At 37.6% G+C, this 24,361-nt stretch overlaps 1 protein-coding gene across 5 annotated transcripts in view; it reads left to right on the top strand.

Moving 5' to 3' along the window:
- Window positions 1-21,183, top strand: part of PPP1CB (protein phosphatase 1 catalytic subunit beta) — a 50,086-nt gene extending 28,903 nt beyond the window's left edge. For 4 of the 5 annotated variants that reach the window (XM_009237418.4, XM_024241950.3, XM_054546139.2 and 1 more), the window contains exons 5-9: window positions 1,280-1,384; window positions 3,451-3,522; window positions 8,173-8,324; window positions 13,308-13,442; window positions 18,693-20,569. In XM_009237418.4, the coding sequence (XP_009235693.1) occupies window positions 1,280-1,384; window positions 3,451-3,522; window positions 8,173-8,324; window positions 13,308-13,442; window positions 18,693-18,797 (569 nt within the window). In that variant the 3' untranslated portion in view covers window positions 18,798-20,569. 5 annotated transcript variants of the gene reach the window in all.
- Window positions 21,184-24,361: the final 3,178 nt, after the last annotated feature.

The following is a 24,361-nucleotide window of genomic DNA, read 5'->3' as shown; positions in this document are numbered from 1 at the left end:
GGTTTGAATTATTTAAATCAGACTAGCAGAGAGGAAGTGAGTTGGAGTACATCAGACTACAACATTCTTCCTAAAGCTACATCAGAAATGGAGGTATATTTTTAAAGGATAAAAGATGGGCAAGAATGTCCTTGGGGATAGAAATGACATCAAATGAAATAATGCATGGGAGAGCAACTCATAAACAGTGCTTTGAGTTATGTACTTACTCATTAAGGGGCAGGTTGCGGCATAAAAGCACAGGAAGTTAGTACTTGTGTCTTTCATCCCTTCCCTAGCTTAGTAGTTGTACCTTATTACCAAATTCAGGAAAATCGAGTAACTCTAAAAAGGTGAACATACACTTGAGGTTGTCTTTGTCGTAGCTTTTTATGCTAGGCTACAGGAAAATTATAGTCTTTGTGCCTCTATTTATACTTGCTATAGTGCCAAGTTGTAATTCACACAAAAGAGAATACCAATTAAACACTTGGAAATTTTCCTTCCTTGGCAATAAGTTTATAGTGTGTTAATCAATGCATTAGTGTTAAAATGGACAGTTTCCAGAGGCACCTTTTCACTTCTGCTTGCTTGTTTGGCTAGGTATTTAACTAGTCCACATATTGAAGGGAAAAAAATGAACTAAGAGCCTATTAGACTGTTTAAAAATTGCTATATTATAGTGATCTTAAAAGACAAAAATTGTTTGATGTATTTCATAAAACACCTAGCACAGTCTTTGGGATTTTTTAAGTGTTAAATTTGATTAGGTTTATTTTATTTGTCAGAAATTGTATGTATTTATGATGTACAACATGATGTTTTGAAGTGTATATACATTGCAGAATGGTTAAATCCAGCTGATTAAACATATGCATTACCTCAAAAAGTTAGCATTTTGGGAGAAAACAACACTTAAAATTTACTCTTAGCATTTTATAAAGATACAATATAGTGTTAACTGTAGTCACTATGTTATACAATCAATCTTCTGTATTTATTCCTACTACCCAACTGATACTTTGTATTCTTTGACTAAAATCTTCCTATCCCACCCCTACCCCCAGCACAATCTTTGAAGTCTTGGTAACTTTACTGGAGGTATTGAATGTTTATTGTAGTTATTGCCTTTTTGAAAGTATGTAAATAACATCTATGCATTATAGAAAAAGTTCTTCTTTATAGATAAACATAAAGAAGAAATGAAGAAAATTGAAATCATTCATAATCCCTTGGCTTTGAGATAACTGATGAGAACAGTTTTAGATTTTTTAATTTATTCTATCTGTTCTTTTTATAGGCAAACGAAGATTTAATATTAAATTGTGGAAGACCTTCACTGATTGTTTTAACTGTCTGCCTATAGCAGCCATTGTGGATGAGAAGATCTTCTGTTGTCATGGAGGTAGACTAGTAAATTTGCCTTACAGAATTTTTTATTCTTCTATTATTCGGAAAATACCTATAATAAGAGGCTATGGGAAAACAAAGCAGTGCTTGTATGAAAACTCAAGTGATTAAAACTGTTTTAAACATGGCTAAACCTCTTTTAATAATTAGAAATTTATTTATAAATGAAAATGTAATGCTGCTTTAAATAGTTTCACATATAAAGAGGGTAACTAGAGTTGTTTGAGAAGGTCTCCTTTGCCTGAAGTTTTAACAGAAAGACGCCCCTGCTATTTATTAGTAAAAATGAGAGGATCGTTATCTTCCTGCCTATATTGAAATCTTTCATCAGAATCCAAATAAAATTGAGTTTCATATTCACATATATCAAGAATTCTAGGCTTCATATAATATATTTGCTTTAGTATTAACAATAAAATAATAAAATAATCTTTGGTAGATTGTTAAGTTACTCTGTATGGCTTATGAAATGAGCTTGAAGTTTATTTTGAAAGTTTATTTGAAAAATTAATGTATATGTCTAACACCTAGCTAGTAGATAGTGTATGATCTGACCATCTTGAAGAGTTAAAAACCTGTTGCTAAGATATATTTATGAAACAGATAATTGAGTAATAAAAGGTATTAAATATGTCAGAACTTAATAAGACACTATGAGAAGTCAGGAGGAGGAAAGACTGGGTACATGTGTGTATGGAGACATGGGTTTTAGAGGATAAATAGACTTTGGAGAAGTTAAAAGGACTTGAGACACTCTTTGTTGTCTAGTTTAGGGAATGTGTAAGAACTGGCCTGACTAGAAGGTCAAGTACATGCTGGGAAATGATGGGATCAGATTATGGAGATTTGAATATTGAGCAACGGAGTTTGTTGAATGATTTAATAACCATATTGGGTTTTTGTACAGGGAAGTAATTTAATGGGAATAGTGTAAGAAAATTAGTTTTTCATCAATATACAGGAAGAATTAAAGTGGAAAAACGCTGAAAAGATAGATGCACTTGCCTAGGCCTGAGGTAATAAATGGTTTATTCTCTGGCAGAACATAATTCACTATATTAATTGAAATGTGTTTTCCAGTAGATATTAAACACGTAATGAATTGTAGTTCTTGTACATTAGTTTAGCTAAGGATAGAAGTGTAGCAGTATGGATATGAACGTTTAGCATCATTCCTTGTAATGATACTTGGATTGCCTACCAGAGAGAAATAATAGCTTATATACCACTTCAAAGATTGCAAAGTATTTTTGTGAGCTTTTCCTGTTAATCCTCTGATCAATAGTTTATGACTTCATGAAGATAATAAACATGTTGGAGTGGGATGTGGAAAGAAGGTCTTAGGGAACCAAGTGAGGCACTTTCACTTAGAAGTTAAAATGTTTAAGATTAGTGGTAAGAACTGGCAAAAGTGGTAGGAAGGGTTGCAGTTGATTATGTTTCTATGAAGGCCAGGGAATGATTCGGAAAAAAAATGGTAGTTTTTTTTTTCCTTGGGAAGTCTTTTGAAATATAAAGGAATTTCATTTCCCTGGTAGGGAAAAATGGAAAAAAAACAATTATAATGCTCTATTATATCAAAGTGGAATTCCTAATAACTCTGTGTTGCCCTTTAAGACATTAAAAGGGGCCGGGCGCGGTGGCTCACGCCTGTAATGCCAGCACTTTGGGAGGCCAAGATGGTTGGATCATGAGGTCAAGAGATCGAGACCAGCCTGGCCAACATGGTGAAACCCCGTCTCTACTAAAAATACAAAAATTTAGCTGATATGGTGCGTGTCTGTAGTCCCAGCTACTCGGGAGGCTGAGGCAGGAGAATCACTTGAACCCGGGAGGCGGAGGTTGCAGTGAGCTGAGATCGCGCTACTGCACTCCAGCCTGGGTGACAGAGTAAGATTCTGTCTCAAAAAGGAAAAAAAAAAAAGACATTAAAAGGAACACTTTTCAGTATCTTTAATTTCACATAGTGAATCTATTTTGATTAAATGCTTTTTATTCAGTGACTATTAAAATATTAAAATTTTTAGCTATTAGTACTATGTCTCATCTTTTTATTTATAGGATTGTCACCAGACCTGCAATCTATGGAGCAGATTCGGAGAATTATGAGACCTACTGATGTCCCTGATACAGGTAAGTATAGAGAGAAGTTTAATTGTTTTGTGTGAAGTGTTGTCATATTTGAACCTGATTACATTTAGTGGAAGTAGGATTGGCTTATGTAATAAATAAAAGAGCTTTTTTCATAGTCAATAAGCCAGCTACAGATTACTTTATTTGCAGTAATACACAATTTTTCACTTTTCACTGATCCTCAAAATGCGGAACCTTTTTATTTATAGTCATAATGTAGTTCTATCACACTTATTTGATCACAAAAAAGATTTTGCTATTGAGTCCTCATACCTATTTTTCTAAATTCCGTCATTCATACTGGCATTGGTTCTTCAAAAATTTGTTAAATTAGCCAAAAGTTTTTTAATTAATCTATCCTTTGCTTCTTAGGCAAGGATACAACTACCTTCTTTTCAAATGTCTAGTAGTTTTTTGTTATTTTCTATGGCCTCTATTTCAAATTTTTAGAGCTTTTTTTCAAGGGGGTGTGGGAGGGATTTCAATCTGTTGCCCAGGCTGGCCTCGAATTCCTAGGCTCAAGCAATCCTCCTGCCTCAGCTTCTGAGTAGCTAGGACTCCAAGCATGTGCCATACCTGGCTTAAATTTTTAGAGCTCTTAAGGTTCTAGAGACCTGTGGTCAGTTTTGTGAAAATTACATTGGAAATCTGTGGGAAGGCTGGGAGCAGTGGCACTCACTCCCATAGTCCCAGCTCTTTGGGAGGCTGAGGTGGGCAGGATCACTTGAGGTCAGGAGTTCCAGACCAGCCTGGCCAACGTGATGAAACCCCATCTCTACTAAAAATAACAAAAATTAGCTGGGCATGGTGGTGCGTTCCTGTAATCCTAGCTACTCAAGAGGCTGAGGCACGAGAATCGCTTGAACCTGGGAGACAGAGGTTGCAGTGAGCCGAGATCACACCACTGCACTCCAGCCTGGGTGACAGAGTGAAACTGTCTCAAAAAAAAAAAAAAAGAAAAGAAAAGAAACAACAATCACCACAAAAAATGCTGCTCAGAACTACACATCAACCATTATGAATGGTATAGATCCTCTGATGTCAGTAGCCATGTAATACACTGTATGTTGTAATAAATTGTGTTAGGAGCTTTTTTTTTTTTGAGACGGAGTCTTGCTCTGTCACCAGGCTGGGGGGCAGTGGTGCAATCTCGGCTTACTGCAAGCTCTGCCTCCCGGGTTCAAGTGATTCTTCTGCCTCAGCCTCCTGAGTAGCTGGGACTACAGGCGCCTGCCACCACACCCTGCCAATTTTTTGTATTTTTAGTAGAGATGGAGTTTCACCGTGTTGGCCAGGATGGTCTCGATCTCTTGATCTCGTGATCCACCCACCTTGGCCTCCCAAAGTGCTGGGATTACAGGCGTGAGCCACCACACCCGGCCTGCGTTATGAGCTTTTTTACATAACACGACTTGTTGTGTTGATTATTTTTTAAAGTATGCATTTTATCACAGTTTTTTATTGTAATTGTAGAATACATTTGATTAAACCTAATAGAAACTAGTATTTAAATAGTATTTTATTTAAAATGCCGTTTTTAGGCCTGGTGGACTAGTTCATGCTTGTAATTCCAGCACTTTGGGAGACCAAGGCAGGAAGATTACTTGAGGCGAGGAGTCAAGACCAGTCTGGGCAACGTAACACCCATCTCTACAGAGAAAAAAAAAAAAATTTTTTTTTTAATTAGCCACATGTCATGGCGCCCTGGCTACTCAGGAGGCTGAGGCAGGAGGATCACTTGAGCCTGGGAAGTTGAGGCTGCAGTGACCTGTGATTGTGCTCCTGCACTCTAGCCTGGGTGACACAGTGAGACCCTCTCTTTCAAAAAACACCCAAGGTGCTATTTTTAAAATAAGGTATAATATAAATATGTATTACTAGTCATTCTTCAGAATATCTGTTTATAGTACAGATGTAAATTTCAAGTGTGATATGCTAGACTTCTATTTTTCGCATATTTTATTTATTTTAGCATATTTTAATGAGAAGTTTTTGAGATGCTGAAAACAGTTATTTTGATCTTTGATAGTGTCTGCAACATTCAGAAATTTAATTTATAAATTAATACATTATTTGAAACAGCCTAGTTGATTGTGATGCTAGCTCATTAAACAATGAATCTTGACTCTGAAATTCTTTTTGAGACAGAATTTCACTCTTGTCGCCCAGGCTGGAGTGCAATGGCTTGATCTCGGCTCACTGCAACCTCCACCACCTGGGTTCAAGCAGTTCTCTTGCCTCAGCCTCCCAAGTAGCTGGAATAACAGGTGCCTGCCACTGTGCCCAGCTAATTTTTGTATGTTTAATAGAGACGGGGTTTCACCATGTTGGCCAGGCTGGTCTCGAACTCCTGACCTCTGGTGATCCGCCCACCTTGGCCTCCCAAAGTGCTGGGATTAGAGGCGTGAGCCACCGTGCTTGGCCTGAAATTCTTATCTTGACCCTGTTAAGGTTAAAGAATTCCAGATTGTTGTTAATACCATTATTTGATTTTTTTAATGCATCCAGAGTGTCATGTTTCCTAAACCTCAAACTGTATTCTAATTTTATACAGTTTTATTGTCTCACTGAAATTATAGATTCTTGAAATTGAGACCATCCTGGCTAACATGGTGAAACCCCGTCTCTACTAAAAATACAAATAATTAGCCGAGTGTGGTGGCGGGCGCCTGTAGTCCCAGCTACTCGGGAGGCTGAGGCAGGAGAATGGCATGAACCCGGGAGGAGCTTGTGGTGAGCCGAGATCACGCCACTGCACTACAGCCTGGGTAACAGAGCGAGACTCCGTCTCCAAAAAAAGGAAATTATAGATTCTTAATACCTTTGCTTTCTACTGGAAAGAGGCTGGAAAGTATGAAAGCATTATTAAGCACTGGATGGGTGTATATTTTCGAAGAGTCAGCTTCAACCAGAAAGGGCTTAAGAATTGAGACTGACTATTCAGTGGATTTTGTGTGCTAGTGAATTTCTTAAAACATCATACAGGGAGCTTGGGATATATCAACGATAGAAATTGAATACATTGCCACTAATTCTACAAATGATTTTATAATGCCTCTATCAAGATATGATGTACTGTAACTGAAAATGAAGATGCCCTTTCCTCCTAAACCATACTATGATGTTTATGGATTATTTAAAATTCTTAAAACTGACTTAACTCTTTAAAAAATATCTTCTTGGCTGGGCACGGTGGCTCACACCTGTAATCCCAGCACTGTGGGAGGCCGAGGCGGGCGGATCACGAGGTTAGGAGATCGAGACCATCCTGGCTAACACAGTGAAACCCCATCTCTACTAAAAATACAAAAAATTAGCCAGGCATGGTGGCGGGCGCCTGTAGTCCCAGCTACTCGGGAGGCTGAGGCAGGAGAATGGCGTGAACCCGGGAGGCAGAGTTTGCAGTGAGCCGAGATTGCACCCCAGCCTGGGCAACAGAGCGAGACTCCGTCTCAAAAAAATATACATATATCTTCTCTTAGCCATTACAATTCTTAGAAAATCACTATCACCATCTCAACATCCACCCTTCTTTTATTATCACTACAGTTGGACTTTTACCCACTCTGTTACCCTCAATCACCAAGAAACTTGCATTGAGGTCTGATGATTTAATTGTAAGTGGCACATTTTTGGTCTTGTCCTGCTGCCCTTATTCATGGCACATTTCCTACTTTAGGACGATGGTTTCCCTTTTCAGGATACGTTTACTGTACTAAGCCCTTTGTCTTGATCATTCCTTCTCAATACCTAATGCTCATTCTCCCTCATCTACCTGCCTATTAAATGTTTGAATTCCTCAGAATTCATTTGCTGGCCTTCTCACTTTGTATTCCCAAGGTGGTCTGAGTCCCTCTTAAAATTTCCACTACCATTAATATGATGACAATACTCAGGTAAATGTTTTTAACCCTGACCTCTTTTCCAAGGCTCCAAACATTACCAAAGTCAAGGATCTAATCTGATTTTGTTCTTCCACATTTAAAAAAAAATCCTCAGGGTCTCAGTAGAAAATGTTTTTTTTCGCTCAAGTGATCTGTAGATCAAATACAATTCCAGTGAAATCACAATTGAGTTTTTTATGGAATTAGGCAATTGTTTTTAATGTTTATGTGGAAGAACAAAAGATCAAGAAGTAACCAAGACAATCTTGAAAAAAAAATGGAGGATACTAGCCCTACCAAATATAAAGACATATTAAAAAGCTCTAGTCGGTTATTGGCTCAGGGATAAATAAAATAGACTAACAGAATAGACTGTGGTGCTCAGAAACAGTGGAACCATAAGGAAAGGATGAACTATTGAGGAAATACCACTGGGTTCTTTGGTTATTCATATGGAGAAACTACCCAAAAGATGAACAGCCTTTTCCATGTATTGTGTGCTGTAAGTGCCATACACATATTTCCTATATGTGGAAAGGGTTGGAAAGTACTACCTTAAGAGGCCATGGAAGATTATATTTGTATGGTTTGTATGGTTGCTTTAACAAAAGTATAAGTTACATAGACTGGAATACTTAGGCAAGTGATGGTCATTGTTTAGTAAAAGGTAAGAGGGCAAGAGAGGAACTGAAATTTGATGTAGATGTGCTATATTCTATAAATCTGTAAATTTTGTTCTTAATTGCTGTATTTCTGTCCTTTAAAGGTTTGCTCTGTGATTTGCTATGGTCTGATCCAGATAAGGATGTGCAAGGCTGGGGAGAAAATGATCGTGGTGTTTCCTTTACTTTTGGAGCTGATGTAGTCAGTAAATTTCTGAATCGTCATGATTTAGATTTGATTTGTCGAGCTCATCAGGTATGAAATATAAAACTCTTAAGCTTTTTCTTTTTTCTTTCTTTTTTTGGGGGGCAGACGGAGGGGCAGACAGAGTCGTGTTCTGTCACCCAGGCTGGAGTGCAATGGCGCAATCTCTGCTCACTGCAACCTGTGCCTCCCGGGTTCAAGCAGTTCTCGTGCCTCAGCCTCCTGAGTAGCTGGGACTGTAGGCTTGTGCCACCACACCTGGACTCTTAAACATTTATTATTTGTTAACTTCACATAAGCCCTCTCGTTTTGAGGAAACATATCCAAGAAAGCTAAATGAGTTGTACAAGGAAAGCAGTAGGAGAGGTGGCAGAGCCAGTTCCTGGATCTCACACTTAACAATCTAATGATTTGTTAACCTTTTATCACCCTAAAAGAGGAAATGTTTAGAAATATTTTGGGGCTGGGCGTGGTGGCTCACATATATAATCCCAGCACTTTGGCAAGCTGAGGTGGGTGGATTGCTTAAGCACAGGAGTTTGAGACCAGCCTGGGCAACAAAATGAGATCCCATCTCTACAAAAAAATCAAAAATTTAGCTGGGTGTGGTGGTGCGTACCTGTGGTCCCAGCTATGTGGGAGGCTGAGATGGGAGGATCACTTGAGCCTAGGAGATCAAGGCTGCAGTGAGCCATGTTTATGTCACTGCTCTCCAGCCCTTGTGAAAGAGCCAGACCCAGTCTCAAAAAAAAGAATATTTTTGTAGTATACAGCAAACCTAACAAAATTTTCAGTGCTGCTTTGAAGCTTTGTAGATATGATTTAGATTTTTTTTTTTTTTTGAGATGGAGTCTCACTCTGTCACCCAGTGGCACGATCTCTGCTCACTGTAACCTCCGCCTCCCAGGCTGAAGCGATTCTCCTGCCTCAGCCTCGGGAGCAGCTGGGATTACAGGCACACACCACCACGCCTGGCTCATTTTTGTATTTTTAGTAGAGACAGGGTTTCACCATGTTGGCCAGGCTGCCCTTCAACTCCTGAGCTGAAGCGATCTGCCCGCCTTGGCCTCCCAAAGTGCTGAGATGACAGGCATGAGCGTGAACCACTGGCCCAGCCTCATTTTTGTATGATCTTTATGCATAATGGCGATTTTGATAAGAACAAACCACACTTTAAAAAAGTATTTTTGAGACCAGTGAAGAATTTGATTGTGGCTCGGTGCAGTGGCTCATGTCTGTAATTCCAGCACTTTGGGAGGCTGAGGCGGGCGGATCCTTTGAGCCCCAGGAGTTGGAGACCAGTCTGGGCAACATGACAAAACCCCGTCTCCACAGAAGATACAAAACAGCCAGGTGTGGTGGTGTGCACCTGTATTCCCAGCTTACTTGGGAGGCTGTGGCAGGAGAATCGCTTGAGCTCGGGAGACAGAGGTTGCAGTGACTGTAGGTCCTACCATTTCACTCCAGCCTGTGCAATGGGTGTGAAACTCAGTCTCAAAAAAGAACATTTGATTGTAGACTTGGTAATAGGTATGAATTATTTAATCTTTTAATTTTTTGTTTTTGTTTGAGGCCCAGTCTCACTCTGTCACCTAGGCTGGAGTGCAGTGGCGTGATCTCGGCTCACTGCAACTTCCGCCTCCCAGGTTCAAGTGATTCTCCTGCTTCAGCCTCCGGAGTAGCTGGGACTACAGGCGCCTGCCACCACGCCTGGCTAATTTTTGTATTTTTAGTAGAGACGGGGTTTCGCTATACTGACCAGGCTGATCTCAAACTCCTGACCTCAGGTGATCTGCCCACCTCAGCCTCCCAAAGTGCTGGGATTACAGGTGTGAGCCACTGCTCCTGGCCGGTATCAATTATTTTAGCTGTGTCATAATCATTAATTGTTATGTAAGAATAATGTCTGTGTTTTTCCAGGAATGCATACTTGAGTGTGTAGAGGTAAAATGACATGCCTGGGATTTGCTTTAAAATAATATCAGCAAAGAGAAAAGGAGAGGGGGAAGATAAATGAAAGAAATGTAGCAAAATCATGAAAAGTATTGAATTAGGCTGATGAGTTAATGGGAGTTAATTCAAGTCGTCTTGATCTACTTTTGTGTATATTTGAAATTTTTCATTATAAGAACATTTATACAGTTTAGGGTTTTTGGTTGTCTTTTATGTCCACCACCACTAGATTGTGTACTCTAAGGAAGGGATTACGACTTGTTTTTGAATCTCTGTTGCTTTGTATAGTTGCTGACATTGTAGCATATTGTATCATGCACACATAGTGTTGAATAAATTAATAAAAGCATATTTAATTAAGTATATGCTGTCCCACAGTACTTCCCTTTCTTTCTGGAGCTTTACTCCCCATGACACTTACTACTGCTGCCTCTTTCTTTGATCCTAAGTGATGACTGGCTTTTCATTCTTTGCATATTGTATATTACGTGCCACTTTTATTTAGCAGGATTTCTTGGTGGTTCCATTGAAATGAGGTCATGTTCCCACATCCTTTGCTTTTGGCAAAGTAGTTTTCTTTTTTTTTTTTTTTTTTGTGAGACAGAGTCTCACACTGTTGCCTGGGCTGGTGTGCAGTGGTGGCATCTCGGCTCGCTACAACCTCCGCCTCCCAGGTTCAAGCTATTCTCCTGCCTCAGCCTCTGGAGTAGCTGGGACTACAGGTTTACGCCACTAGCCTGGCTAGTTTTTGTATTTTTAGTAGAGATGGGGTTTCACTATGTTGTCCAGGCTGGTCTCGAACTCCTGACCTCGTGATCCGCCCACCTCGGCCTCCCAAAGTGCTGGGATTATAGGCATGAGCCACCACACCCGGCCTGACAAATAGTTTTTTAAATCAGTAAAACTGTGTTTGTGATTTTGATAAATATGCCTTCTATTAGATAACAAGGCAGAATTGCTAAGTTTCCTAACTAAAATGACCCCTGATAATCAGTTTTTTTAGCCATAGATCTTCATTCACTGGTCTTTTCGAAAGTAAATGATGATTTTTAAAAATCAAGTTTCTGAACTACACTAGTTTGCATGGTCTTTTGTTTTCCAGAAACTGCCAAAATCCTCCTATTGTGCTTATTTTCAAATATTGTCTCTAAAATTCTAGAAATATTCCCTTTAAAAAAGAAAATTTGAAAGAATGAACAAGTAAGCAAACTAAAAAACCAAGAACTAGAAACATGGAGTCCATGACCAGCCTGGGCAACACAGTGAAACACGAAACCCTGTCTCTACAAAAAAATACAAAAAATTGGCTGGGCACCGTGGCTCACGCCTGAAGTCCCAGCATTTTGGGAGGCTGAGGCGGGTGGATCACCTGAGGTCAGGAGTTCGAGGCCAGCCTGAAAAACATGGAGAAACCCCGTCTCTACTAAAAATATAAAATTAGCCGGGCATGGTGGCACATGCCTGTAATCCCAGCTACTTGGGAGGCTGAGGCAGGAGAATCGCTTGAACCTGGGAGGCAGAGGTTGCCGTGAGCCGAGATGGTGCTGTTGCACTCCAGCCTGGGCAACAAGAGCAAAACTCTGTTTCCAAAAAAAAAAAAGAAAAGAAATACAAAAAAATTAGCCAGGCATGGTGGCACACACCTGTGGTCTCAGCTACTCAAGAGGCTGAGGTGGGAAGATCTCTTGAGCCCCAGGAAGTCATGACTGCAGTAAGCCAAGATTGCACCACTACACTCCAGCCTAGGCAGCAGAGCGAGACCCTGTCTCCACACAAGCACATACACACAGAAACAACTAAAAACATGAGTGCCATTTGCTATGTGGAGCAGGGGTCACAGGGATTAGATAAGGTGGCTGTGGTCTTAGGAGAAAAGGTTCATCTGAATTGTACCATAAGGTAATTTCAACAGAAGCATGTTCCTAGTACTGAGGTAGGAGTTATTTTAATAAGTAAATGCCTTTGTAATTGCTTTTTTATATTAGCAAGTGGTGTAGGATAATTTTGCTAATTAAAAGATATCTAAAATAAATTTAAAAGTAATCTTGCCCGCCGTAAATAAATATAAAATATTTACGTATTATTGTGTACCTCAAATTTGTAGACTGAGAGAAAAATTGTTTAAATTACTCAGAAATTGACAACTGGTTCTAGAAATGTTAACTCATCAAGGCCAGGCACAGTGGCTCATGCCTGTAATCCCAGCACTTTGGGAGGCCAAGGCAGGCAGATCACCTGAGGTCAGGAGTTTGAGACCAGCCTGGCCAACATGACGAAACCTCATCTCTACTAAAAAATACAAAACTTCATTGGGCTTGGTGGTGGGTGCGTGTGATCCCAGCTATTTGGGAGGCTGAGGTAGGAGAATGGCTTGATCTAGGAGGCAGAGGTTGCAGTGAGCCAAGATCATGCCACTGCACTCCAGCCTGGGTTGACAGAGCAAGATTCCATCTCAAAAAATTAAAAATAAAAATACAGTCTGTTGGCAGTTAATTTAAGGAGCATGATCCGTGTAAATTAAACGCAACTTAGTAATGTTTTCAGTGTGTAGCCATATAATAATAATAGATATCTTAAAAGCAAAGCAAGAAGTAAGCTCTTCGCAAAGTGGTTCATTGTCTGGTTGTTGCTCATTTAATTAAGGATTCTGTAGTTGGATTATAATGCCCTCATCAAAGTAATAATTGATGTCCCTCTGAAAAACATGTAGATTAATTAAAATAAAATTAAATTTAAAACTTAAAAACAAAAAAAGTACTTAGTGTCCCAGCTTCCTGTAGTCATGATGCCTATTAGTATATTTTGTTTCAAGGGAGCCTTGCAAATGGCATGATTTTTAAGCTTTCAGAAGTGATGAATTTATTATTCCAATTAAGCTAAATTGTTGCCATTATAGAAAAGGCACACCAATTTTAATGCTCTAAGCAAAGTTTAAGAATAAAAATCACAACTTCCAAAACAAAACAGGGTGGTTTGGGGGTGAGGTGGGGCACAGTCTTTGCCACCTTAACCTTAGTTAGTATAGATGGTTCAGAATTACCCACCAATAAATGTTTTTTCTTCTGACATTTCCTTTGACAGGTGGTGGAAGATGGATATGAATTTTTTGCTAAACGACAGTTGGTAACCTTATTTTCAGCCCCAAATTACTGTGGCGAGTTTGATAATGCTGGTGGAATGATGAGTGTGGATGAAACTTTGATGTGTTCATTTCAGGTATGATGTAAACATAAATATATAAGAACTAGAAATCTGATAAAAACTATTATCAGAATTCGTTTTAGATTTGTGAAGTTTCCTTGAGCAAGTGTTGAAAGTCTATTTAATTCAGAAGTGATTACCACTCAAACTCATTAGATATTTCTATTTTCAGTCACAAAGTTTCCAGCATTTGTGGTATATATCAAATATGACCGTTTTAGGGAACCTAAGTTACGTCAGTCAGTCTTGATTCAGATGTTTAAATTGTTAAAATTCCTCTATGACCTTTTGAATAGTGGCTTACTAAAAGAATGTGAATGTAATGAATAGTTTAGGCTTTTGTTTTCTTTTGCAAAGTAAATGGGTGGAACAGACACTGGGAAAAGAATTACAAACTCAGATGAAAATAAAGTAAAATAGTTCCCTGGCTGGGCACGGTGGCTCACTCCTGTAATCCCAGCACTTTGGGAGGCCGAGGTGGGCGGATCATGAGGTCAGGAGATCGAGCGTCCTGGCTAACACTGTGAAACCCCATCTGTACTAAAAATACCAAAAAATTAGCCGGGCGTGGTGGCATGCACCTGTAGTCCCAGCTACTTGGGAGGCTGAGGCAGGAGAATGACGTGAACCCGGGAGGCAGAGGTTGCAGTGAGCTGAGATTGCGTCACTGCACTCTAGCCTGGGTGACAGAGCGAGACTTGGCCTCAAAAAAAGAAAATAGTTTCCTAAGGAAAAAAACTTTCAAAGTAATATTAAACTACCCATTTATGTCATAGGAACATTTATTTATTTATTTATTTATTTTGAGGAAGCACATTGTATACCATGTATGGGGGGTTGTTTGCTCACTTTTATTATAATATTTTTGTTATTATAATTTATGTATGTACTAGGTTCAGGGGGTACATGTACAGGTTTGTTCCATGTGTAAATTACATATTGCTGAGGTTTGGTGTATGAATGATCTTATCTCCCAGGTAGTGAGCATAGAGGTTTTCATTTCACATCCCCCCTCACCCTTTCCACTCTAGTAGTCCCCAGTGTCTATTGTTGCCATCTTTATGTCCATGCTTACCCAGTGTTTAGCTCCTGCTTATGAGTGAGAATATGTGGTACTTGATTTTCTCTTCCTGTGTTAATTGGCTTAGGATAAAGGCCTCCAGCTGCATCCATGTTGCTGCAAAGGACCTGATTTCCTTCCTTAATTTTATGGTCGCATAGTATTCCATGGTTTATATGTACCACATTTTCTTTATCCAGTTCACTGTTGATGGACATCTAGGTTGATTACATGTCTTTGCTATTGTGAATAGTGCTGTGATTAACATACAAGTGCTTGTCTTTTTTTGTACATACCCAAGTAGTAGGATTGCTGGGTCGAATGGTGGTGGTTTTAAGTTCTTTGAGAAATCTACACACTGCTTTCCACAGTGGCTGAACTAATTTACACTCCCACCAGCAATGTTTGAACATTCTTTTTCTCCACAACCTTGCTGACATCTATTATCTTTTAACTTTTTATTAATGGCCATTCTGACTGGTGTGAGACAGTATCTTGTGGTTTGATTTACATTAATAATTAGTGATGATGAGCATTTTTTCATATATTTGTTGGCTGCATGTTTGTCTTTTGAGAAGTGTCTGTTCATGTCCTTTGCCCATTTTTAATGGGGTTGTTTTTTGCTTGTTGAATTAAGTGCCTTATAGAGTCTGGATATTAGACCTTTGTTGGATGCATAGTTTGTATTTTCTCTCATTCTATAGGTTGTCTGTTTCTTCTGTTGATAGTTTATTTTGCTGTGCAGAAGCTCTTTAGTTTATTTTGGTCCCACTTGTCAATCATTGTTTTGGTTGCAGTTGCTTTTGGGGACTTGGTCATAAATTATTTCCCAAGGCCAGTGTCGAGAATGGTATTTCCTAGGTTTTCTTCTAGGGTTTTTATAGTGTGAGGTCTTATATTTAAATCTTTAATCCATCTTGAGTTAATTTTTGTATATGGTGAAAGGGGTCCAGTTTCAGTCTTCTGCATATGGCTAGCCAGTTATCCTAGCACCGTTTATCAAATAGGCAGTCTCTTCTCCGTTGCTTGTTATTGTTGACTTTGTTCAAGATCAGGTGGTTGCAGGAGTACAGCTTTATTTCTGGCTCCTCCATCCTGTTCCATTGGTTTATATGTCTGTTTTGGTACCAGTACAATGCTGTTTTGGTTACTGTACCCTTATAATGTACCTTGAAGTTGGGTAGTGTGATGCTTCTGGCTTTGTTCTTTTTGCTTAGGATGCTTTGGCTATTCAGGCTCTTTTTCAATTTCATACGAATTTTAGAAAAGTTTTTTTCTAATGCTGTGAAAAATGACATTGGTAGTTTGATAGGAAGAGCATTGGATCTGTAAACTACTTTGGGCAGTATGGACATTTTAACAATATTGATTCTTCTATCCATGAGCATGGAATGTTTTTCCATTTGTTTGCATCATCTCTGACTTCTTTCAGCAGTGCTTTATAGTTGTAGAGATCTTTCACATCCTTGGTTAGCTGTATTCCTTGGTATTCTTTTTGTGGCTATTGTAAATGCAGTTCTTGATTTGGCTCTCAGCTTGGATGTTTTTGATGTATAGAAATGCTACTGGTTTTTATACATTGATTTTGTATCCTGAAACTGATTAACAAAGTTGTTAATCAGTTCCAGGCACGTTTTGGCAGAGTCTGTGGGGTTTTCTATGTATAGAATCATTATCGTCAGTAAAGATAGTTTATCTTCTTCTCTTCTTATTTGGATGCCTTTTATTTCTTTACCTTGCCTGATTACTCTGGCAGGGACTTTCAGTACTCTGTTGAATAGGGGTGGTGAGAATGGTCATCCTAGTCTCTTGTTCCAGTTCTCAAGGGGAATGCTTCCAGCATTTCCCTTTTCAGTACGATGTTGGCTGTGGGTTTGTCAGATGGCTCTTACTATTTTGTGTATGTTCCTAATTTTTCGATGCCTAATTTGTTGAGGGTTTTTAACATGAAAGGATGTTGAATTGTATTGAAAGCCTTTTCTGCATCTATTAAGATGATCATGTGGTGTTTGTTTTTAATTTTATGAGGTGAATCACATTTATTGATTTGCATATGTTGAAACCTTGCACCCCAGGAATAAACTCTTCTTGACTGGTGAGTTAACTTTTTGATGTGTTGCTGGATCCAGTTTTAGTATTTTGTTGACGATTTTGCATCTGTGTTCATCAGGGATATTGGCCTGAGGTTTTCTTTTTTCATTGTGCCTCTGCTAGGTTTTGGTATTACAATGATGCTGGCTTTGTAGACTGAGTTAGGGAGGAGGTCCTCTTCCTGGATTGTCTGGAATAGTTTCAGTAGGATTAGTACTAGCTCTTTGTACATCTGATGTAATTCAGCTGTGAATCTTTCTGGGCCAGGGCTTTTTTTGGTTTATAGGTTTTTTTATTACTGATTCAATTTTGGAACTTGTTATTGTTCTGTTCAAGATTTTAATTTCCTCCTGGTTCAGTCTTGGGAGTTTATGTGTGTTTCCATGAATTTATTCATTTCTTGGGAGGTTGTGTGTGTTTCTATGAATTTATTCATTTCTTAGGAGGTCATGTGTGTTTCTATGAATTCATTTCTTGGGAGCACGTGTGTGTTTCTGTGAATTTATTCATTTATTCTAGGTTTTCTAGTTTGTGTGCACAGGTGTTTATAATCTCTAGATATTTTGTATGTCTGTGGGGTTGGTTGTAATGTCACCTTTCTCATTTCAGATTGTGCTTATTTGGATCTTTTCTTAATCTAGCTAGCAGTCCATCTTGTTTATTCTTTTGAAGAACCAACTTTTGGTTTCAACATTTACATTTTTAAAAGAGGCCAGTTTTAGCTTTAGTGTGCTCCTACAAATCATTCTTGTTCACTGAGTAAAACAGCTTCAGTACTTTGCTTTTCCAAAGGCTATTCCATATCTTTGATGTACACACACTGTATTTCTCTTAAAATGCATTGGGGCTTTCCCATTCCTCTTTCTCTTTATCATAATATACTGTTCCCATCAATTAGTACAATTGAATGGTAAATGGTTGATTGCTAATTTACAAATTAAATATAGTAACCATACCTTATCCTTCCAGCAGTTGTCGTAGTGGTGTTGGATTAATATATTCTCTTCACTAAGGCACTATTATGTTCTAAATACTTTTTAAAAAATACTTTGTAAGTCTTTCTATACTGTTTTATTTTTGGAAAATCATGACTTTTTTATGTATAATGTAGGTTAAAGCTCTATTTACATCCACCAGAATGAGTATAGTAAAAAAAGCCAGACTGTATCAAGTTTTGGCAAGGATTTGGAGGCATTAGAATCTTCATACATTAATGGTGGGAATAGAGTTCTCATATGATGCAGCAGTTTTACCTCTAGGTATATACCGAAGATATATGAAAACATGTTCACACAAAAACTGTTACATAAATGTGCATTATTCCTTATAGGCGAAAAATTCACACAATTCAGATGTCCATCAGCTACTGAATAGATAAATAAACTGTGGCACATCCATACAATGGACTGTACAATGTACAACTCAGCAATAAAAAGGAATGAAGGACTGATACTTCAAAACTGGTTTTGAAAAACCTGAGTGAAAGAAGCCAGTCACAAAAGACCACATATTATATGATGCCAGTTATATGAAATGTTCAGAATAGGCAATTCTGTAGAGACAGATAGTAGATTAGTAGTTGGTTAGAGTTAGAGGATGTGGAGAGCAGGAATGGGGAGTGACTGCTGATGGGAACAGGCTTTCTTTTTGGGGTGACAAATGTTCTAAAATTAGATTTATATCGATAAAACTGTTTTTTAAGTAAAAAGATATATTTATACGTAAATAAATAAGGTCTGAAGGGTTTGTGACTTGTAGGTTAGTTACCCTCCTAAGTTAATATATCAGAATTATGATGACAACATAGATCTTCTGACTCTTAAACCAGTGTTCTTTTCCTCACAACAGAGATACACTAAGTTTAAAAAGTTTTTTACTTAAATCTAAGGATTGGATAGTTGATGGAGTTAGTGTACTTTTGTTATTAAAATATGAGTGGAATGACAACGTTCAGACATTTGCACACTTTAAGAAATGTTTATGGAACTTTGCTATTCTGCATTTTTATTGCATTTTTGCAGTTTATGCCATTTATTGAAAATCACAATTGTAACAATTTTCTTAACTTATTGTACATGAAAGAATAACATTATTTGTTAATAATTTACTTTAAGATATTGAAACCATCTGAAAAGAAAGCTAAGTACCAGTATGGTGGACTGAATTCTGGACGTCCTGTCACTCCACCTCGAACAGCTAATCCACCGAAGAAAAGGTGAAGAAAGGAATTCTGTAAAGAAACCATCAGATTTGTTAAGGACATACTTCATAATATATAAGTGTGCACTGTAAAACCATCCAGCCATTTGACACCCTTTATGATGTCACACCTTTAACTTAAGGAGACGGGTAAAGGATCTTAAATTTTTTTCTAATAGAAAGATGTGCTACACTGTATTGTAATAAGTATACTCTGTTATAGTCAACAAAGTTAAATCCAAATTCAAAATTATCCATTAAAGTTACATCTTCATGTATCACAATTTTTAAAGTTGAAAAGCATCCCAGTTAAACTAGATGTGATAGTTAAACCAGATGAAAGCATGATGATCCATCTGTGTAATGTGGTTTTAGTGTTGCTTGGTTGTTTAATTATTTTGAGCTTGTTTTGTTTTTGTTTGTTTTCGCTAGAATAATGGCAAATACTTCTAATTTTTTTCCCTAGACATTTTTAAAAGTGAAATATGGGAAGAGCTTTACAGACATTCACCAACTATTATTTTCCCTTGTTTATCTACTTAGATATCTGTTTAATCCTACTAAGAAAACTTACGGCTCATTACATTAAAAAGGAATTTTAGAGATTGATTGTTTTAAAAAAAAAAAATACGCACATTGTCCAATCCAGTGATTTTAATCATACAGTTTGACTGGGCAAACTTTACAGCTGATAGTGAATATTTTGCTTTATACAGGAATTGACACTGATTTGGATTTGTGCACTCTAATTTTTAACTTATTGATGCTCTATTGTGCAGTAGCATTTCATTTAACTTTAAGATAAGGCTCATATAGTATTACCCAACTAGTTGGTAATGTGATTATGTGGTACCTTGGCTTTAGGTTTTCATTCGCACGGAACACCTTTTGGCATGCTTAACTTCCTGGTAACACCTTCACCTGCATTGGTTTTCTTTTTCTTGTTTCTTTTTTTTTTTTTTCTTTTCTTTTTCTTTTTTTTTTTGAGTTGTTGTTGTTGTTGTTGTTTGTTTTTAGATCCACAGTACATGAGAATCCTTTTTTGACAAGCCTTGGAAAGCTGACACTATCTCTTTTTCCTCCCTCTATACGAAGGATGTATTTAAATGAATGCTGGTCAGTGGGACATTTTGTCAACTATGGGTATTGGGTGCTTAACTGTCTAATATTGCCATGTGAATGTTGTATACGATTGTAAGGCTTATGTCACTGAAGATTTTTATTCTGATTTTTTCATAATCAAAGGTCATATGATATTGTATAGACATGCTTTGTAGTGAACTATAGTAGCAATAATTTCTGTATCTTATCAAGAGTTTATTGCAGCCTTTCTTTTCCTATTCTTTCTTTTTTTTTTAAGGGTTAGTATTAACAAATGGCAATGAGTAGAAAAGTTAACATGAAGATTTTAGAAGGAGAGAACTTACACGACACAGATTTGTGATTCTTTGACTGTGACACTATTGGATGTGATTCTAAAAGCTTTTATTGAGCATTGTCAAATTTGTAAGCTTCATAGGGATGGACATCATATCTATAATGCCCTTCTATATGTGCTACCATAGATGTGACATTTTTGACATTAATATCGTCTTTGAAAATGTTAAATTGAGAAACCTGTTAACTTACATTTTATGAATTGGCACATTGTATTACTTACTGCAAGAGATATTTCCTTTTCAGCACAGTGCAAAAGTTCTTCAAAATGCATATGTCTTTTTTTCTAATTCCGTTTTGTTTTAAAGCACATTTTAAATGTAGTTTTCTCATTTAGTAAAAGTTGTCTAATTGATATGAAGCCTGACTGATTTTTTTTCCTTACAGTGAGACATTTAAGCACACATTTTATTCACATAGATACTATGTCCTTGACATATTGAAATGATTCTTTTCTGAAAGTATTCATGATCTGCATATGATGTATTAGGTTAGGTCACAAAGCTTTTATCTGAGGTGATTTAAATAACTTCCTGATTGGAGTGTGTAAGCTGAGCGATTTCTAATAAAATTTTAGTTGTACTCTTTTAGTAGTCATAGTGAAGCAGGTCTAGAAAATAAGCCTTTGGCAGGGAAAAAGGGCAATGTTGATTAATCTCAGTATTAAACCACATTAATCTGTATCCCATTGTCTGGCTTTTGTAAATTCATCCAGGTCAGGACTAAGTATATTGGTTAATAAAAATCCTTTTTTTTTTTTTTTTAAGACTAAATGTGAAAAATAATCACTACTTAAGCTAATTAATATGGGTCATTAAATTTAAAGGATGGAAATTTATCATGTTTAAAAATTATTCAAGCACTCTTAAAACCACTTAAACAGCCTCCAGTCATAAAAATGTGTTCTTTACAAATATTTGCTTGGCAACACGACTTGAAATAAATAAAACTTTGTTTCTTAGGAGAAAATTATTCTGTAATTCCAGTGTCACTAATTTATATTGTTCTTTCCTCTGATTTTTTTCAGGTTAGTGATTTTTTTGTATACAATTTAATCCAAATGTTATGACATTCAGAAATCATAAAACACAGTAGATATCTGTTATAATGTGGTGTATCACATGGATTATAAAGCAAAGTTATGGTCGATTTCTATTCTTGAAAGAATCAACTACAGTGAATCCTTTGCATTTGAAGCCTTAACATGCGTTGCTTTAATTTTGCCCAGGGACAAATTTTAATAATCAGCAAGACTGGTTTGTGCAAAGCGTTGAGTCATCAGGTATTTAGAGCCTAGCCAGCTACCCAGTATCCATGCTGCCATATCCCTTCATTGTAAAAAGTACCTAAACATTTGTGAAATGATTTTTTTTAGCTGAAAAATGCTGGCAAGAAGAATTTTAAAGCTTAAAATAGGTGGTAAATTTGAAGTATGAGTGTGTTCACGAGAAACATACGCTTTTCAAAAAAATTTTTATTCAAGGCAAAGCAAGGAACATCTTGAGATACGTCTCTTAAGAATATAAAGATGTATTATTTTAAGCCAAGGAGCTGAAATATATCTCAGTTTATAAATTCAGGTATATTCTTTTTGTCATGGCAACCATAACTTTTGAACCAAAAAAAATTGTTTTTACATCTTTATGCTGAAAATGTGTTTAGAGTAGGAATATGGTCAGGCTGAATTTGCTGTTGCTCCCTAACCAAATTCCACCTCTCGTTTTCCTTGTGAGTCCATGGCTAAATCAAAGCTGCCCCTGAGAAGAGACTTAATCCAAGCCTGATTGTACTAGTGGCATCACTTAGAAGTAGGCTTTGCTTCTTCCTAGTAGATCTTAATGTTTTATAATTCCTTAAAACAGCTGAAAATTGGGACAACATACTTTACGCAATGAACAGTAGTTAAATAGGAAATAAACTAGTTCCATATAAGTATACACCTAGAGTTTTAATTACCTTTATAATGTTTCTTAAGCAAAAGTGAAACTTAGATACAATTGTGATTGGATACTTAGATACTAAGTGAAACTTAGTGTAACAATTTTGATCTGTTAAATTGGATTTTACATGTACATTTGAATGCCAGAATTTTTAAATAAATCCCCTGGTTAGGACATTTTAAAAGTCAAAGCTTGTTTTCTTCAACCACTACCTTCTACATTGGTTGACTTAGACCGTAAGCTTTTTAAGTTTCTCATTGTAATTTACCTTCTCATGCAGATTGCTGATGTTTTATTAAACCTTATTTTTACAAAAATGACCATAAATCTTTGCTTCTTTCCTCTTAGGGATCTTTGCTAGTTTATGTGGTTATGAAATATCTTACTTACAACACCACATTGTTTGGGGTATACAGGGTGGAAGATAGCAAGTGAACAGGGGGTGCGAGTGGGGAGGGTGTGTGTGTGTGTGTGTAAGAGAGAACAAACTAACTGCCTGAGGCTAATAGGTTCAGCATTCCTTTCAGATACTATATGCAAAAAGGTGGGAACCTAAGGTCTGTTCCTGGAAGCTTTTCAATGAAGCCTGGCATAGGATCTGCAAGTTAAAATATGTATTAATTTTTACAACTGCCTAATCAGAATGATTCAGCAGATTTACAGGTCAAATTTTTCCTACAAAAGCAGTGACATCAGAGCTAAACATCTAGAACTTTCATAGATTATTGTACAAATTTATTAAAAGGCACAGTAATTTATGGTCTATCATGTAAACACTGATTCTCGACAAAACCACAAAGGCAAGTAATACAGTGCAACAGAAAAAAGTAGTCCAGAGGAGTTTCTTTTTTTTGAGAGAGAGAGAGTCTTGCTCTTGTCGCTCAGGCTGGAGGGCAATAGCATGATCTTGGCTCACTGCAACCTCCACCTCCCAGGTTCAAGTGATTCGCCTGCCTCAGCCTCCCGAGTAGCTGGGATTACAGGCGCCCACCACCACACCCAGCTAATTTTTGTATTTTTAGTAGAGACGGGGTTTCACCATGTTGGCCAGGCTGGTCTCTAACTCCTGATCTCATGATCTCCCTGCCTCGGCCTCCCAAAGTGCTGGGATTACAGGCGTGAGCCTGTAAGAAAACATTAAATGTTTTCTTAATGTAACAAGTTTAATCTGAAGTAAGTCTTAAATCTCCTAGTACATTTTTTGGAAAAAAAGCCAAGGAAACAAAACCAGAGTGTTGAAATGCTACCTCCAATATATGTATAACTCAAACTGATAACTGGCATAGTTTCTGACAGTGCTGCTGCTTACCAGCAGGTTATTGACAGACTGACACCTGTTCCATTCTTGAATAAATATAAACTTTGTCTCTCTAGCTCTTGGTTTAATAAAAATCCCTGAGAAGGAGGATGTGCAGGGTGGAGTTGCTGGAGAAAACTTAATGTCTTGTAGAACTCATAACTACTCAATTTACCAACTTAAAAATTAAGCTACGTACTAGGAAATGTAGCTTATCACATGTAATAAGGAATTGAGATTATCAGGAAATCTTGTGTGAGGCTCAGGATCCAACGTATAACTGGGCCCAGCACATAGAACTTTTACCTGACTTCAATAAGAAATTTCAGCTGGGCGCAGTGGCTCACGCCTGTAATCCCAGCACTTTTGGGAGGCTGAGGCAGGCGGATCATGAGGTCAGGAGATCGAGACCATCCTGGCGAACATGGTGAAACCTTGTTTCTACTAAAAACATAAAAAATTAGCCGGGCGTGGTGGCGGTCACCTGTAGTCCCAGCTATTGGGGAGGCTGAGGCAGGAGAATGGCGTGAATCCGGGAGGTGGAGCTTGCAGTGAGCAGAGATTGCACCACTGCACTCCAGTCTGGGCGACAGAGCGAGACTCCGTCTCAAAAAAAAAAAAAAAAAAATTTTTTTTTAGAAACACAGGTCTCTTCCTCCCAGTGTAATTGCCTCAGATTTTGTAGCACGTTTCTTAACTGGAGCTTGATAATTCCACTGAAATTAATTCTATTGGTCATATTAAAGAACTAGGTTAAAAAGTCTTTATTGCTGTACTGTAAAGCCTGTTTTGAGTGGAAGACCCTAATCTTCTTGTAGCGAATTCCCCGAACTCTGGGTATGCTCACTGACAACACAAGTTGTAATCCTTTTTTTTTTTTTTTTTTTTTTTTTTTTGAGACAGGGTCTCA

Source organism: Pongo abelii, chromosome 12 (assembly GCF_028885655.2).
Source record: "Pongo abelii isolate AG06213 chromosome 12, NHGRI_mPonAbe1-v2.0_pri, whole genome shotgun sequence".
Classification (NCBI taxonomy): domain Eukaryota; kingdom Metazoa; phylum Chordata; class Mammalia; order Primates; family Hominidae; genus Pongo; species Pongo abelii.
This window is presented reverse-complemented; position numbering and strand designations above follow the sequence as displayed.